The sequence below is a fragment of the Notolabrus celidotus genome, chromosome 9 (assembly GCF_009762535.1).
Source record: "Notolabrus celidotus isolate fNotCel1 chromosome 9, fNotCel1.pri, whole genome shotgun sequence".
Taxonomy (NCBI): Eukaryota; Metazoa; Chordata; class Actinopteri; order Labriformes; family Labridae; genus Notolabrus; species Notolabrus celidotus.
The window spans coordinates 19757145-19769250 of NC_048280.1; the positions used below are offsets into that span (position 1 = coordinate 19757145).

A 12106-nucleotide genomic window follows, 5' to 3' on the forward strand; every position below is an offset into this window, starting at 1 on the left:
TTTGAGCTGCTGTACCCGTGTGTTGGGCGCATTCCAAACCTTCTTTTTCAACGTTCGGCAGCTACCTCATCTGTCCTTTGTGTTTAAATAACACTGTCACAATATCTGTGAAAAGAACAGGGTGACTTTTCCTCTTTTTGGGGCACATTATGGATATTCAACAATCTACATAACTTCTAACATGAATTTAAAAACAGAACAATAGTAAGTGCCTTTAAGGACACCTACATACTTGTGCAGATCCTCTCCAATGTTTTCTGTTTGACATCTCTTTAACATGATTAGTGGTTGCATGGTTGTGATACGGAGAGAAAAACCTCAGAAACCACGCAATTCTTCTCCAGGAGTTTAAACCAAAACAATCTTGTTTAAGACAAATCATTGTTGGAGTGAAAAACATTTTAAATTAGCTTTGGAGTGATCTGATCAGCTGTGACTTTTCTCTGTTTCAACAGTCAGCCACCTCTACGGCTTCGGTCTGATGGACGCTGAAGCGATGGTGAAGGAGGCAGCTCGCTGGAAGCAAGTCCCTACACAGCATGTCTGTGTGGAGAGCGCAGACCGACAAATCAGGTAAACACAAGCACAGAAGTATATTCTATATATGTGAACGTTACTTGAGCTCATTTGCTCATTTAAAAGCCAGACAAGGGATAAAAGTTTAAGATCAACATATGTGTCGAAACATCTTTTTATGTTCTATTTTCCGGGTGTTTTATGCACCGGCATGTGTTAAGATTGTGGTTGTGCAAGCTGTACCTTTAATAGGGGCCAAGTATTAGTTCTGGCAGGGTGGTTCTCAAATAAGACCTTTACTACGCACACACACATATAAACAAACACACACATACACACACACATGCGAGAAGAGAGCCAGAGCTTCACAGCTTGTTATTCTTGATGCAGCTGGAAGTCTGAGCACTGTTCTGTGTTAGGCAGGCGGGCTGGCTGGCTGAACTTGGGCCCTGAACTGGTTTGCTTTCAGTCCAAGGCTCGGTGGCCAGAGGCTGCAGCATTATCAGTGTCATTCTGTCTGTTCTGCTCCGCTGCACGAGTCAGTCCATATGAGGCTTATGTAAAGTCCAGCCGGTGTCAAAGGCAGTGGAGCAGCCAGACCTCTTCTCAAATGTAATGTGTGTTGGCTTATGGAGAGATTTCCACTGCTGCGAAGTAAGAAATAAGACAACCCTGTCATCTTAGCCTCCTTTTTCCATGCGCCATGTGTTTATGAGTAGACTTAAGAAGTGTGAAATGGTCAGTCACACATTTGTTCAGCCACTGGGAGCTTAAGCCTTGTTTATAAACAGAATTAGCCTTTGTATGTCCAGCCAAATGACTTTAGAAGCAAAGAAGCCAATGTGGGCAATCACTAGGAACAAAAGGCTTTGTTTTGTTTTTGGAAAGAAGGCAAAGAAGTCCTGAAAGCTTTGTGTGTCTGAATTTTCAGATTGCCCTAAAAAGCCTACACATTCTCCTTTCGTAACCACTTTTTTGAGTTAAAGACTTTGTAGCAGTGACTTCTTGCTCACTTGCATCATGGCTGTCAGACAGATTTTTCCTAGAGTGTGTTAATGGGTTTTGGAGGCAGGGCTGTAGTATATGTGTGTGCATCTGTGCTTCTAACTGGCTATACAAGTGCAGCCGTCACCTCACTGCTGTGTTCCCACACACCCTCTGGCTGGCCCCTCGAGCAGCGTTCGGTAATGTCTGTCTGCTATCACTCGCCTCACTCCACTTGGAGCACGCACCAGGAAAACGGTCTGATCTGTGTGCAATCAGGCTGGTGGTAATCAGCTGTGCATCTGCTCTGTTTTGCTCCCATGCGTATGCTTCACTTATCTGTGTTGTGTCATAGAGAAGCTTGAGCTGTGATATCAGTGCTGGACTCCCCGACTATTACAGCTGTCCCCTTTCCAAACAGTCCATCCACTTCTTATGAAGCGACGTCAGAGAGTTTTCTGTCTGTTTTTCATTCCATTACATCTGTGTGAGCTCATGGAATTTATTGTGTATTTCTGTGTTTTCAGAGGGGTTTGATTAAATTGTTTTAGTGAGTGTAAGTCCTTCAAGTATTATATAAGTTGGCAGTTGTTCTGGATTGTTAACCTGCCATTTTCTAGAAAAACAAGCATTTAATATGTGCCGATTTGCACAGTTATAATCCACTTTTACCCACTACTATGTATTAAGCTTATCTAATCAATCAGACAGGTGAATAAGTTTTAACTATGTTAAAAGATCAATAAAAACAATATAACAGAATATTTCCATAAGAGGATATAACCATACAAGTTACAGGCAATAATTGTCTTTCAACCCTCCACTATGGCAAAAAAGGCTTATTATAGTAATCCTTTTTTTGTGATTATTTTGCCAGAAAGTGTAATTAACCAGCTTGTTGCAGTTTCCAGAGAATAATCCAGGCGTGTAATCCAGCACCGCTGCGAGTTAAAGCATCAGGTTGGCTCAGCGTCTCCATGTGTCACTGTTAGCAGCAGCAGTATATCATTCTTTCTACAAATACTTGTTCTGGGCTGATTGTATCACTGTCCCTTGAATTGAACCTGTCCTGTTTCTTTGTTATTATAATATTCGATCATACCTCTGAAGTTATTCAATGATTCACAATCATCAATGTTTGCGTTGGCCCTTTGATGGTGTTTCTGCTGCTGAGCTGTGCAGAGCGAAGAATGCTCTTTGTCTTTCTTATCGTGCTCTTTGTTTTTGATTTCTTTGGCCTGCTGGAGTTCAGAAAAAGATAAATATGACTAAAATTCCAAAATATGGCTTTCTTTGGCTTTAAGTGGAGGTTAAATGAGAGGAGGGATTTGTAATTTCTCTTTAGGGTGACTCACTGCTGGAACTAGATATCTTGGGTTGTTTTTCACAAACAAGTATTGGCAGGAGTACGGGTACATTATGGCCTAGGACACAGAGAGTGGCGGTTGAGAGTTTTACTTAACCCTAACTTAAACCCACTCTCAGGTTGCAATTTATAGATTAAACCCTAGCAATGGAAAAATACGTGCCATTAGCAGTTTGATGCTTCAGCTGCCCAGGCCAGGTCCCCAGCTTTACAAGGTGGAGATTCGCCTCAGTTTGAAAGAGTAGTGTATGTTTTGTTGGCAAGGCTTAAACAGATGACAAGTTTGGATATTTCATTATTTTATGTATATTCCTTTTTAAATTGGATCCCACCCTGTCTTCCAGAACTATTCGTCCAGAGCATGTGGTGCGATCAGTGTACAAGGCCACCGGATGCACAGACAACCCCAACCATCACGTGATATACCTGGAGCATGTGGTCGTACGGATTACAATCACACACCCTCGCCGTGGTGACCTGTCAATCAACCTGACCTCACCCTCAGGGACCAAGTCTCAGCTGCTCGCCAACAGGTAAAGACCCAACTGATGCAATGTCATATGCTACATGAGATGAAGAAAGTGTAAATACAAGTGAAGACAAATGTTGTGACCGACAGGGATAGATACTAACAAAGCTAAATGAGATGTTTACTGTATGATAATGAAAACGTTTATTATTCCTTTTTTACCAACAATATGACTGTAAAGTCATAAATATAAGACTCTACAGGGAATTTGACACTGGGAGACATGTTAGCTTTGTATCTAGTCTACATTCACCTCAAAATAACCACAGGGCTTTGCAATGTTTTCCACAATTTATCAGTAGGTGTGATTGGACTTGTTTTTTTTTCCTGGTATTTGCGATACTTAAGCTGTTGTGTGTGTTTGTGTGTGGTCTTGATGTACAGGTTGTTTGATCACTCCATGGAGGGTTTTAAGAACTGGGAGTTTATGACCACCCACTGCTGGGGGGAGAAGGCTGCAGGAGACTGGGTCCTAGAGATCTACGATTCACCCTCTCAACTCCGCAGCCAAAAAGTACCTGGTATGACTTTTCTTTTGTTTCTTTTTTGAATTAAACAACAATGATCAGTTTATGTATCTTTTTATTAAATTTTGAAGACTAAAAGGTGTCTGGCCTGAGTGTAGTACCTGTAGGAGCACACGTTACTCTGGAGGCAGTGAACTTTACTGCTCCAATGATCCACTAATTTAACAACATAATAAAGTCTCCAATGGAGAGCTGCAGTTCCTAAAAAGCTGCCACGTCTATCAGTGTAATCTAAACATGTGCCAAATTAGGCGTATAATTAAGAGACAGTATTATAATCTGTTTACTGTACCTCAAAAAATATTCAATAAATGTTTTATAGCCGCTGCAATCAAGTCCTGAAAGACAGTTGAACCTCTGTCCAGAGAAGGAAGGAAACCCTTCATAAATACACATATGTTTCATTATTTTTTGGACCTACTGGTTATGGCAACTCCTTGTATGCAACGTACAAATCAAATAGATATCAAAGGGTAGTCAGCTGCTCTGCATCAGAGCAAACTAAAGTGAATCTGTGTCTGAACTGACTTTTACAATGCGTCTGTTTCCTCAGGCAAGCTGAAGGAGTGGTCATTGGTTCTGTATGGCACCTCTGTGCACCCATACCTGCGCAGCGATAAGCCGCGCTCCACCGACTTGCTGACGCCCACCGAGGAGGAGTTCACCGAGGAGTACAACGGTAGGTCATAAATCCAGAGCAGTGCACAGACAGGTTAGCTGCAATGAAACACGAATCTTCAGCAGCTGCTGTTTTTATCATCCTTTCACAGGGACAGTAAGTTATCGTGCCACATTAGTAATAAGAGTGTTATTAAATGATGCCATAAATTAGAAATGATGGTCTGTAAAAGTATGTTACTAATCCATAAAACCTATTCCTACGCTCATCACCTCTTTAAACTGTCTTGGTTTCTCCAGGTCCCTGTGACACAGAGTGCAATGAAAACGGCTGTGAGGGTCCTGGACCCCATCACTGCATCAACTGCCTCCACTACTTCCTCAAGTTCAAGAACAACACCAGGTCAGACTGCCTAAGAAAATGCATTTATATTGTATTGTTGTTTTTTATAAGAATAAATGTAGAATTAAAACTTCGACCACAGTGTGCTGTATACATTTTAAGATCTACTGACTGGAGTTCAAATAGGTTGAAAAGGACTTGACTTTTTACTATTGATACAGACTTGTATCACTTGTACAGAGTAAGGACATGTGTCCACAATTGGCTTTTTTTTTTCGTGCAGCACCATTTTCTAAACAAAACTCATTCAGTTCAGCATTTTCAGCATTTAGCATCCTAGGCACCAAAATCGTCCTGTCTTTGTCACTGCACTCAGTGTTCTTAGTTGAAAGTAGTTCAACTTCTAACACAGCCCGGTTCATCAGTGTCACTTCTCTTTCAACAACCAATTTAAATTAAGAAGCGGGGGTACTTCCTGTGGTGGATTTTTCATAGTCTTCTAGATGTAAGCATGTTTCATGCTTATATTTTTCCAGTGTAAGCGTCTCCTAGTATTAGATTATACTGGGGCCTTCTAGGTCAAGCTTCAGGGTTGCATGCTATTCAGGAGCAGAGTAACCTTCCTTCTGTTTAGTCATACATTCATTCTCCATGTCATCAGACACAGCTGGGTGATAAGAAAGACAGAGTTACTTTGTCAGTCAAGGTCCTTCTTCCAGGTTCTGTTCATATCTATATGTTTTGACAGACTAAGTGTCTCTAGGCTACATTGTCTGGGTGTGAGTATGTAACTTTATCGTCATCTTTGGGGACATACACCACTCCAGAGAGATGGTCTCACAGAACTGACATGGCATTGCACTGCACTCTCCTGCCTGTGTATTGTGTCATATCTTCTTGATCGAGTCTTCAATGTAAGCCATCAGAGTCTCCTGAGTCTTCTGTGTCCTAAGTTAAGTTTATTGATGAATTCCACCACACTTCCCATATCAACTTTGTCAATGGCGGAGTTGAAACTTATCAGACTTTTCAAGGATACAATTTTCAGGTCTTAGCTGCTGCCAGGACACATTTCCATTGATTTCGTGTAATATGTCCTTGGTTAGAAGCAGATTATCATATAGACCAATTCAAAACAGACTTGAGGGGCAGGGAAGCGGATGTGCTTTGAGAAAACTTCAATAACCTTGCAACGGGAAGCAAGAGGGGCTCTGACACTGTGGTCACAGTTGCTGTTCGTGGGAAAATGCTGTCAATGGACACAGGCCCTAAACTGTAAGAATACAAAAATAGTGTAGCACCCTGCAAACTGATGGTGGTGCCAGAACCTCTTTAATTGGATTTTTAATAACAATCTCTCCCTTTTTACTATTGTAAAATAATCAATGTCTAGTTGCTTTAAGAGCAGCTGTCTTTAATGAATATCAGCAGAAGATAAATTAAACAGTACAAACATGACTCTGCAATAAATCTTTATTCCACATTATTAGTTTATAATTCTACTGGGTCTCACTGTCTCACTTTGGACAGATTAGGAGATGTTAAAGTAATCTATCTAAGGACTACCACACCAGAACCAATTTGTTTTGTTCCCCCTCAATTTAAAAAGTGTGTCTGAGTAACAAAGCTCCAGATAGAGGATCCGTCTGGCACGTGTAGGATTTTAAAACATCTGATTGTTGCACACACTGTGTGGTTGTGAAGTGAATCCTGCTGCACAGCAGTCTACTGATAACTGCATTTAATTCAACCCAGAGCCTCAGCAAATGCTTGTGGCACAGCTGTTCTGGCATAATTGAGTTTAATAGTCAGTAAACAAGCTGAAAATGATCTGTCCATTTTTTTCACTTTCTAGCAAAAATAAACAAATTACTGGTGATGTTGTTGGTTTGTTAATGATAGTAAAAAAAACAGGATCAAATCAGATGTTTTGTTTATTGTTTGGCCTTTTTTCCTAAATTAGATCAGACAGCTAAAGAGAAACAGGAACTGTGTGCAGAGAGAGTGGGGTAAATATGCAGTGGAAGACAAAAGCTGGAAGTTTAACCGGTAGTCACTGTGACGAACTAAAGCCTCTGTGCATGGGGCAGGGTCTTTAAACCGCTAAGCCAGACTGGCACCCCCCAAAGTTTTGTTCAAGACACAGCTAACAAACTTGTACTGTGAACACAGCCTCTTAAGAGAAACTATAAAATTTGACTTATCTTTTTTTTACTTTGAAGATTAGAAACACAACCCAGAGAGAAGCAATTCATCATTTCGAATCTTTGTAACAGTGTTTATACAATAAATCCATAGTCTTCGTTTAGATGTTGATTTCAGACTCTTTGGAAGTATTTATAAACGTCATGATGCCACAGTCTGTTAAATTAAAGTGACAAAGTCTCCGACCATTTAAAGTTAATTGTACCACTTTTCTTGATTTAACACCAAAAGTTCCTCAAAGAGCAACATAAAGAGAGAACAAAAATTTGAAAGTAATGAATGACACAGAGTGATGGGTGGCTCTTGAGCTGCTTTGCCTCAGATTTCCACATGGCAGGCACAACTTCAAAGGCACCAACCTCATGTTGAGGGAATTATTGCTGTTTTCATGACTACATGACAAGTCTCCTGTCTGTTGTCATATTTTGACCCCAAGTCATGTTTGAGCTTAATCCTTTGTTCTGGAATTTGGGAAAGTGACTATATATCATTTGGATTTTCACTTTTTTTTGCCATTGTTAAATGCCAGAGGAGGTGCCTGTCTCTGTTATTTGCTGATCACACCGTGGATAAAGAAACGATGCAAGTGGTTTCCTGATGAATTGGTTAGTATGATAACAGAGATGCTGTTTCCTGTCAGTCAAATGTATTCACCCCTGTTAAGTATATGCACACCTGCATGTGTGCGTGTGTATTCACTTTTTCTTTTGCCCTTAGGATCCCATTAGGATCAAAGTTTATTGTAATTGTCTTTGTGTTGGGAGTCTCCGCACTAATAAAAGGCAAACCGATGCAGGTGCATGAGATTGTGTGAGCTTAGCCGCTGCCTTATCATTAGCTCACTTTGAAGGTGTGCTGCCCTTTTCTGACACCACGGGAGCAATTGATGAACGCAGGTTTGGGAGTGGTGGGAGGAAGGAGATGAGTGGTATAGTGTTCACATAATACATCCTTACATATGTGTTTGATGGTCAACACTCACCCAAAGGTTACTGTGTGTGGGACTCTGGCACTTTGTAGGTTTTGCACCTGTGTGTGCATACATTTGTGTCTTTGTGTTTACATTTGTGCCTCAGACTTATCAATATATTGTGGTATACATCCAGTTGAAATCTAGTTTATCTAATCAAAGATGTTAAATGTAAACTGCAGTTTATTTTCTCATGCTCAAAAGAAGAAACATACTGAGGACTTCACCTTTATAATTCTCAATGGCAGCAGCAGCCCTGATGTATAGCAAGAAAGACAGGAGTTCTCTGAAGTACAGTTATAGTTTAAATGTTTATGAATGTGTATACAGTTGATCTGGTTCACTTGCAGGTAATTATCCATACTTTCATACATGTTAGTGTGCTTTGTTGCCATTACAGATAATTGACAATTTGACTGTGTCTCCTTGATTTGATTTGATGATACATAATATAACTAAAGGTCAACACAATTTCAGTCACTGTCCAGATCAGGAACATGCTGTTTGAAGTTCTTATATTAAATTAAGTCCTTTGTGTAGACTTCACATCATATGATTTTAAAATCTTAGTTGTTGAATGATCATTTCTGCAGCAGAGAAATAGTCTTGAAATTGGAGAGCAAAGTGTGTATGTGCACATGTGGATTGTGTGTTTCACGCATGCAAAATGTGTTTCTTGGCAGAAAACTCTGATGTGGGTGAATGAGGTTTAAGGGGTATGTGTGTATTGGCACGCACATGTTTGTACTGAGGATTTTGGAGATCTTTTTACCTTTAGGAGGGGAGCCTCAGGCTGAAATGAGGGGGTGATGGAGGGCTGTGAAGTTATCCAACAGATGCTGCACCTGTTCACCTTATAGCAGCTGCATGCACACACTCTGCTTCTATTGGTCACAAATAATGATGGGCTGTTGATGCCTGACAAAGTTTACTTTTACTTTTTCATAATAAAAAGGATTTTCAAACCATACTTTACTTCAGCTTATATTTATTATTGCACACAATAAACTGTGCCCATAATATCTTACACAAGAGGCATGTGTTTTCTGTTGGATATGTTTTGCATTACAAGCCTGTTAACAATAAAGCAACAAAGCTTACTGATGGGGATTATCACTATAAGAAGGGAACCTGATATATCATATGCTGTCCTCTCTTTGAACGTCTTTAAGTTTCATGTTGGTCTTTGTTGACACTTTGTTTCTCTTTTCTTTCCCTCACTTTTCTGTCTCCAGGATGTGCGTGTCCGAATGCCCAAGTGGATTTTTCCATGACGATAGGAAGCGCTGCAAAAGTGCTCCTCATTGTGCGACACCTGCGTTTGGCAGCCGCAGCGACCAGTGCACACCATGCCGGACTGGTTTTCACCTCAATGAAGCTCCAACACATGTGTGGCCACCTGTGCCGAAAGCTTCTACTCTACCTCGACCTCGGTGAGATTTCTGCTGAAAGACTGTCCTTTGACTTACAAACTTTCTACTAATGAACACACACATGACGACACACTGTGCAGTGAAGAAACTGTTTCCATACTCTTGCGTTTCTCTCCTTGTTCCATGGTCTGTACCAACATTACTGCTGTAACAAACATCTATGTGTGAACTGCATTACAAAGAACTGGTCATAGATAACACCGCTACTGTCACTAATCTCAAAATGACCCCTGAATGTGGAGTGAATATTCCTTCTTCTTTCTTATCTTTGGAACCCTTGTGGCAGCGTTTTTAGGCATCAAAGATAACCAGGAGATTGTTGAGAGGATAATCGATGAGTGATGTCAGCTCTTTGTATTGACCACAGTGTTTTAATAACTGATCAGTGTAGTGGTGTTAGTAAACAGTCTGTACCTTTTTTTATTTGCTGGTATGTCTTAGTGTTGTTTGTTTACGAGCCTGGATGGAACGTTAAGCTGCAATGAGAAACTAGACTATGTGTATGTCTATAGATTGGTTTGCAGCCAGCAGTGTGAGCCCTGCAGCTCTGAGAGTCTCTGGCGCAGATCTAATGTGATTCAATCCAAGTTCAATCATAACATCTTAACAGGCCAAGTTGTACTGGATACCTTTTGCTTTTGAAAACCTTGGCAGTGTTGAGTTTTGTGTTGTGTAAATGAGCTCCTCAGGAGTTTTGTTTGTCTTTGTTAGTCTGACAACAGACCCAAGGTGAATTCATGCTTTATGAACACATGGACGTGGAGGATCTCTTTTAAGGTCTAAGATCACTTTTATCTAAAGATAGTTTAAATTATTTGGTTCAAAACAGGTTTGTCTAAGGGACTTATGTTTTGGGTTGAGCTATTTGACTGTTGGACCAAAAGTAAAGATCACTGTTACACACAGGGTTACAAAGCTTTAATGATCCACAAACTCATCAACAGTTTTGATCAGATCGTTTATAGTACTGAATTTCAGAATTTTCCTCTAGACTTTGAAAAAGCTTGTTATAAAGTTAATGTTATAAGATACAAGATACAATTTGTAAAAATAAAGAAATTACACCTTTGAGTAAAAATCTGTTTTTCTCTGCTTCTCAAATAATGATAAAACACTTTATTTATCTATCTTATTTGGGCAAACCTTAACCTTGCTGGAGCGCCTGGAGGCAGGGGTGTCCATGTGTATTGTGTCAAAGCGTGTCTTGCCTTTAGTCTGCCTTTTGAAATATTCATCGACATTCCTGCCCCCCCCCCCCTCCTCACCAACTCTCCAATCTTCTTTTTCATCCCCACAGCATTAGCCTTTTGACATTTCTGCTCTCCCTCTCCTTTTGGTCATCTCTTCTCTCTGACTATTCTTTATCTGCCCCTTCTTCTTTTGCTCTTTTTCTCTCTCACTTTACACCTTTTCCCTTCGTACTGTTTTTGGTCTTCCTCCTCCATTGCCCTCATTTCAACTATAACAAAACTTCTTGTTCCTTTTAGCCTGTGTGTGTGTGTGTGTGTGTGTGTGTGTGTGTGTGTGACGGGCTTCTGCTGTTTCTTTCAGATTCCAATATTTGCCGGAGATGTCCAGAGAACTGTAAGAAGTGTACCACTTCCTCTGTCTGCACAGAATGTAAACCTGGCATGAGGTAAGCTGGGGGTCAAACTGAGCACTGAGTTTAAAGTTTTTAAAGATTTGACAGCATGTCATTGAAGTTTCATTGTGTATTTGCCACATAAATTACAATTATACACCGCACAACTTGTGAACCATGTTTTGTTTGTAAAATAAAGAATAGAGTAAGAAACAGGTGAGAGAGTGGGTAATGACATGAATCCAAAGGACCAGAGGTTGGAGTTGAACCTGGGTAGCTAGTGTCAAGGACTGTTTCCTAACAGTTGAGCTAAACCAGCACCCTGTCCTTCTGCTGGTTTTAATCCCAGTCTGTTCATTGTAGGTCCACAGTCCTGTGTCATACTTGTGCAATGGTTCATTCAGCTTGGATTGTCAGTGTTGTGGGTTGAGAATAAAAACCTTTGTGTTCAGCCACTCTAACGCAGCAGGACGACTCTGTTGCTAATTTAGCCTAGACTATTGTATCACACTCTGGTTTGGGTTTGCAGTAGAACCAGAGAAAACAGGGCTTCCCAACTGCTTTCCTCCTGGGAGCTATATTAAGAAACATGAGTTACTTTCTGTGACCCAAGCTTATTAAAGCTTGAATATACTTTGTCATGTGGAGACCCACAAGAAAAGAGGAGCCATTGCCCTTTTTGGGTTGTGATCTTGCTTTGAAGAACCTCTGATCTAAACCATTTAGTCATCTCTGCAGACGTGTTCCAGTTCATTTTGTGGCCACTTCCACGGCAGCCTCTTAAAACAGCCACAACTACGCTTGACCTGACAGAGGATAGGGTGTTTCAGAGTGCTGAAATTCCTGATAGGTCACCAAGCAAACCCTTGTGAAGAGTTTAAAACAAATTGTGGTCTTGAACCCAGCTAGAAGTGTTAACGTTGCCAGAGGTGGAGGTGGGGACACTTGTAAGCCATAATTTCCTGTGAACACCAGCGAGCCCACAGTAAGACACATGCTCACACATGTGCTCCCGTACACACCTTTGCAGAGA

The 12106-nt window shown here is 40.7% G+C and overlaps 1 protein-coding gene across 1 annotated transcript in view; it reads left to right on the top strand.

The window, feature by feature from the left end:
• Positions 1-12106, top strand: part of pcsk5b (proprotein convertase subtilisin/kexin type 5b) — a 56389-nt gene that overhangs the window by 37707 nt on the left and 6576 nt on the right. Inside the window, 9 exon segments of the mRNA XM_034691516.1 lie at positions 456-573; positions 3211-3399; positions 3780-3916; positions 4476-4601; positions 4841-4943; positions 9294-9433; positions 9436-9473; positions 9476-9491; positions 11043-11127. Coding sequence (XP_034547407.1) covers positions 456-573; positions 3211-3399; positions 3780-3916; positions 4476-4601; positions 4841-4943; positions 9294-9433; positions 9436-9473; positions 9476-9491; positions 11043-11127 — 952 coding nt within the window.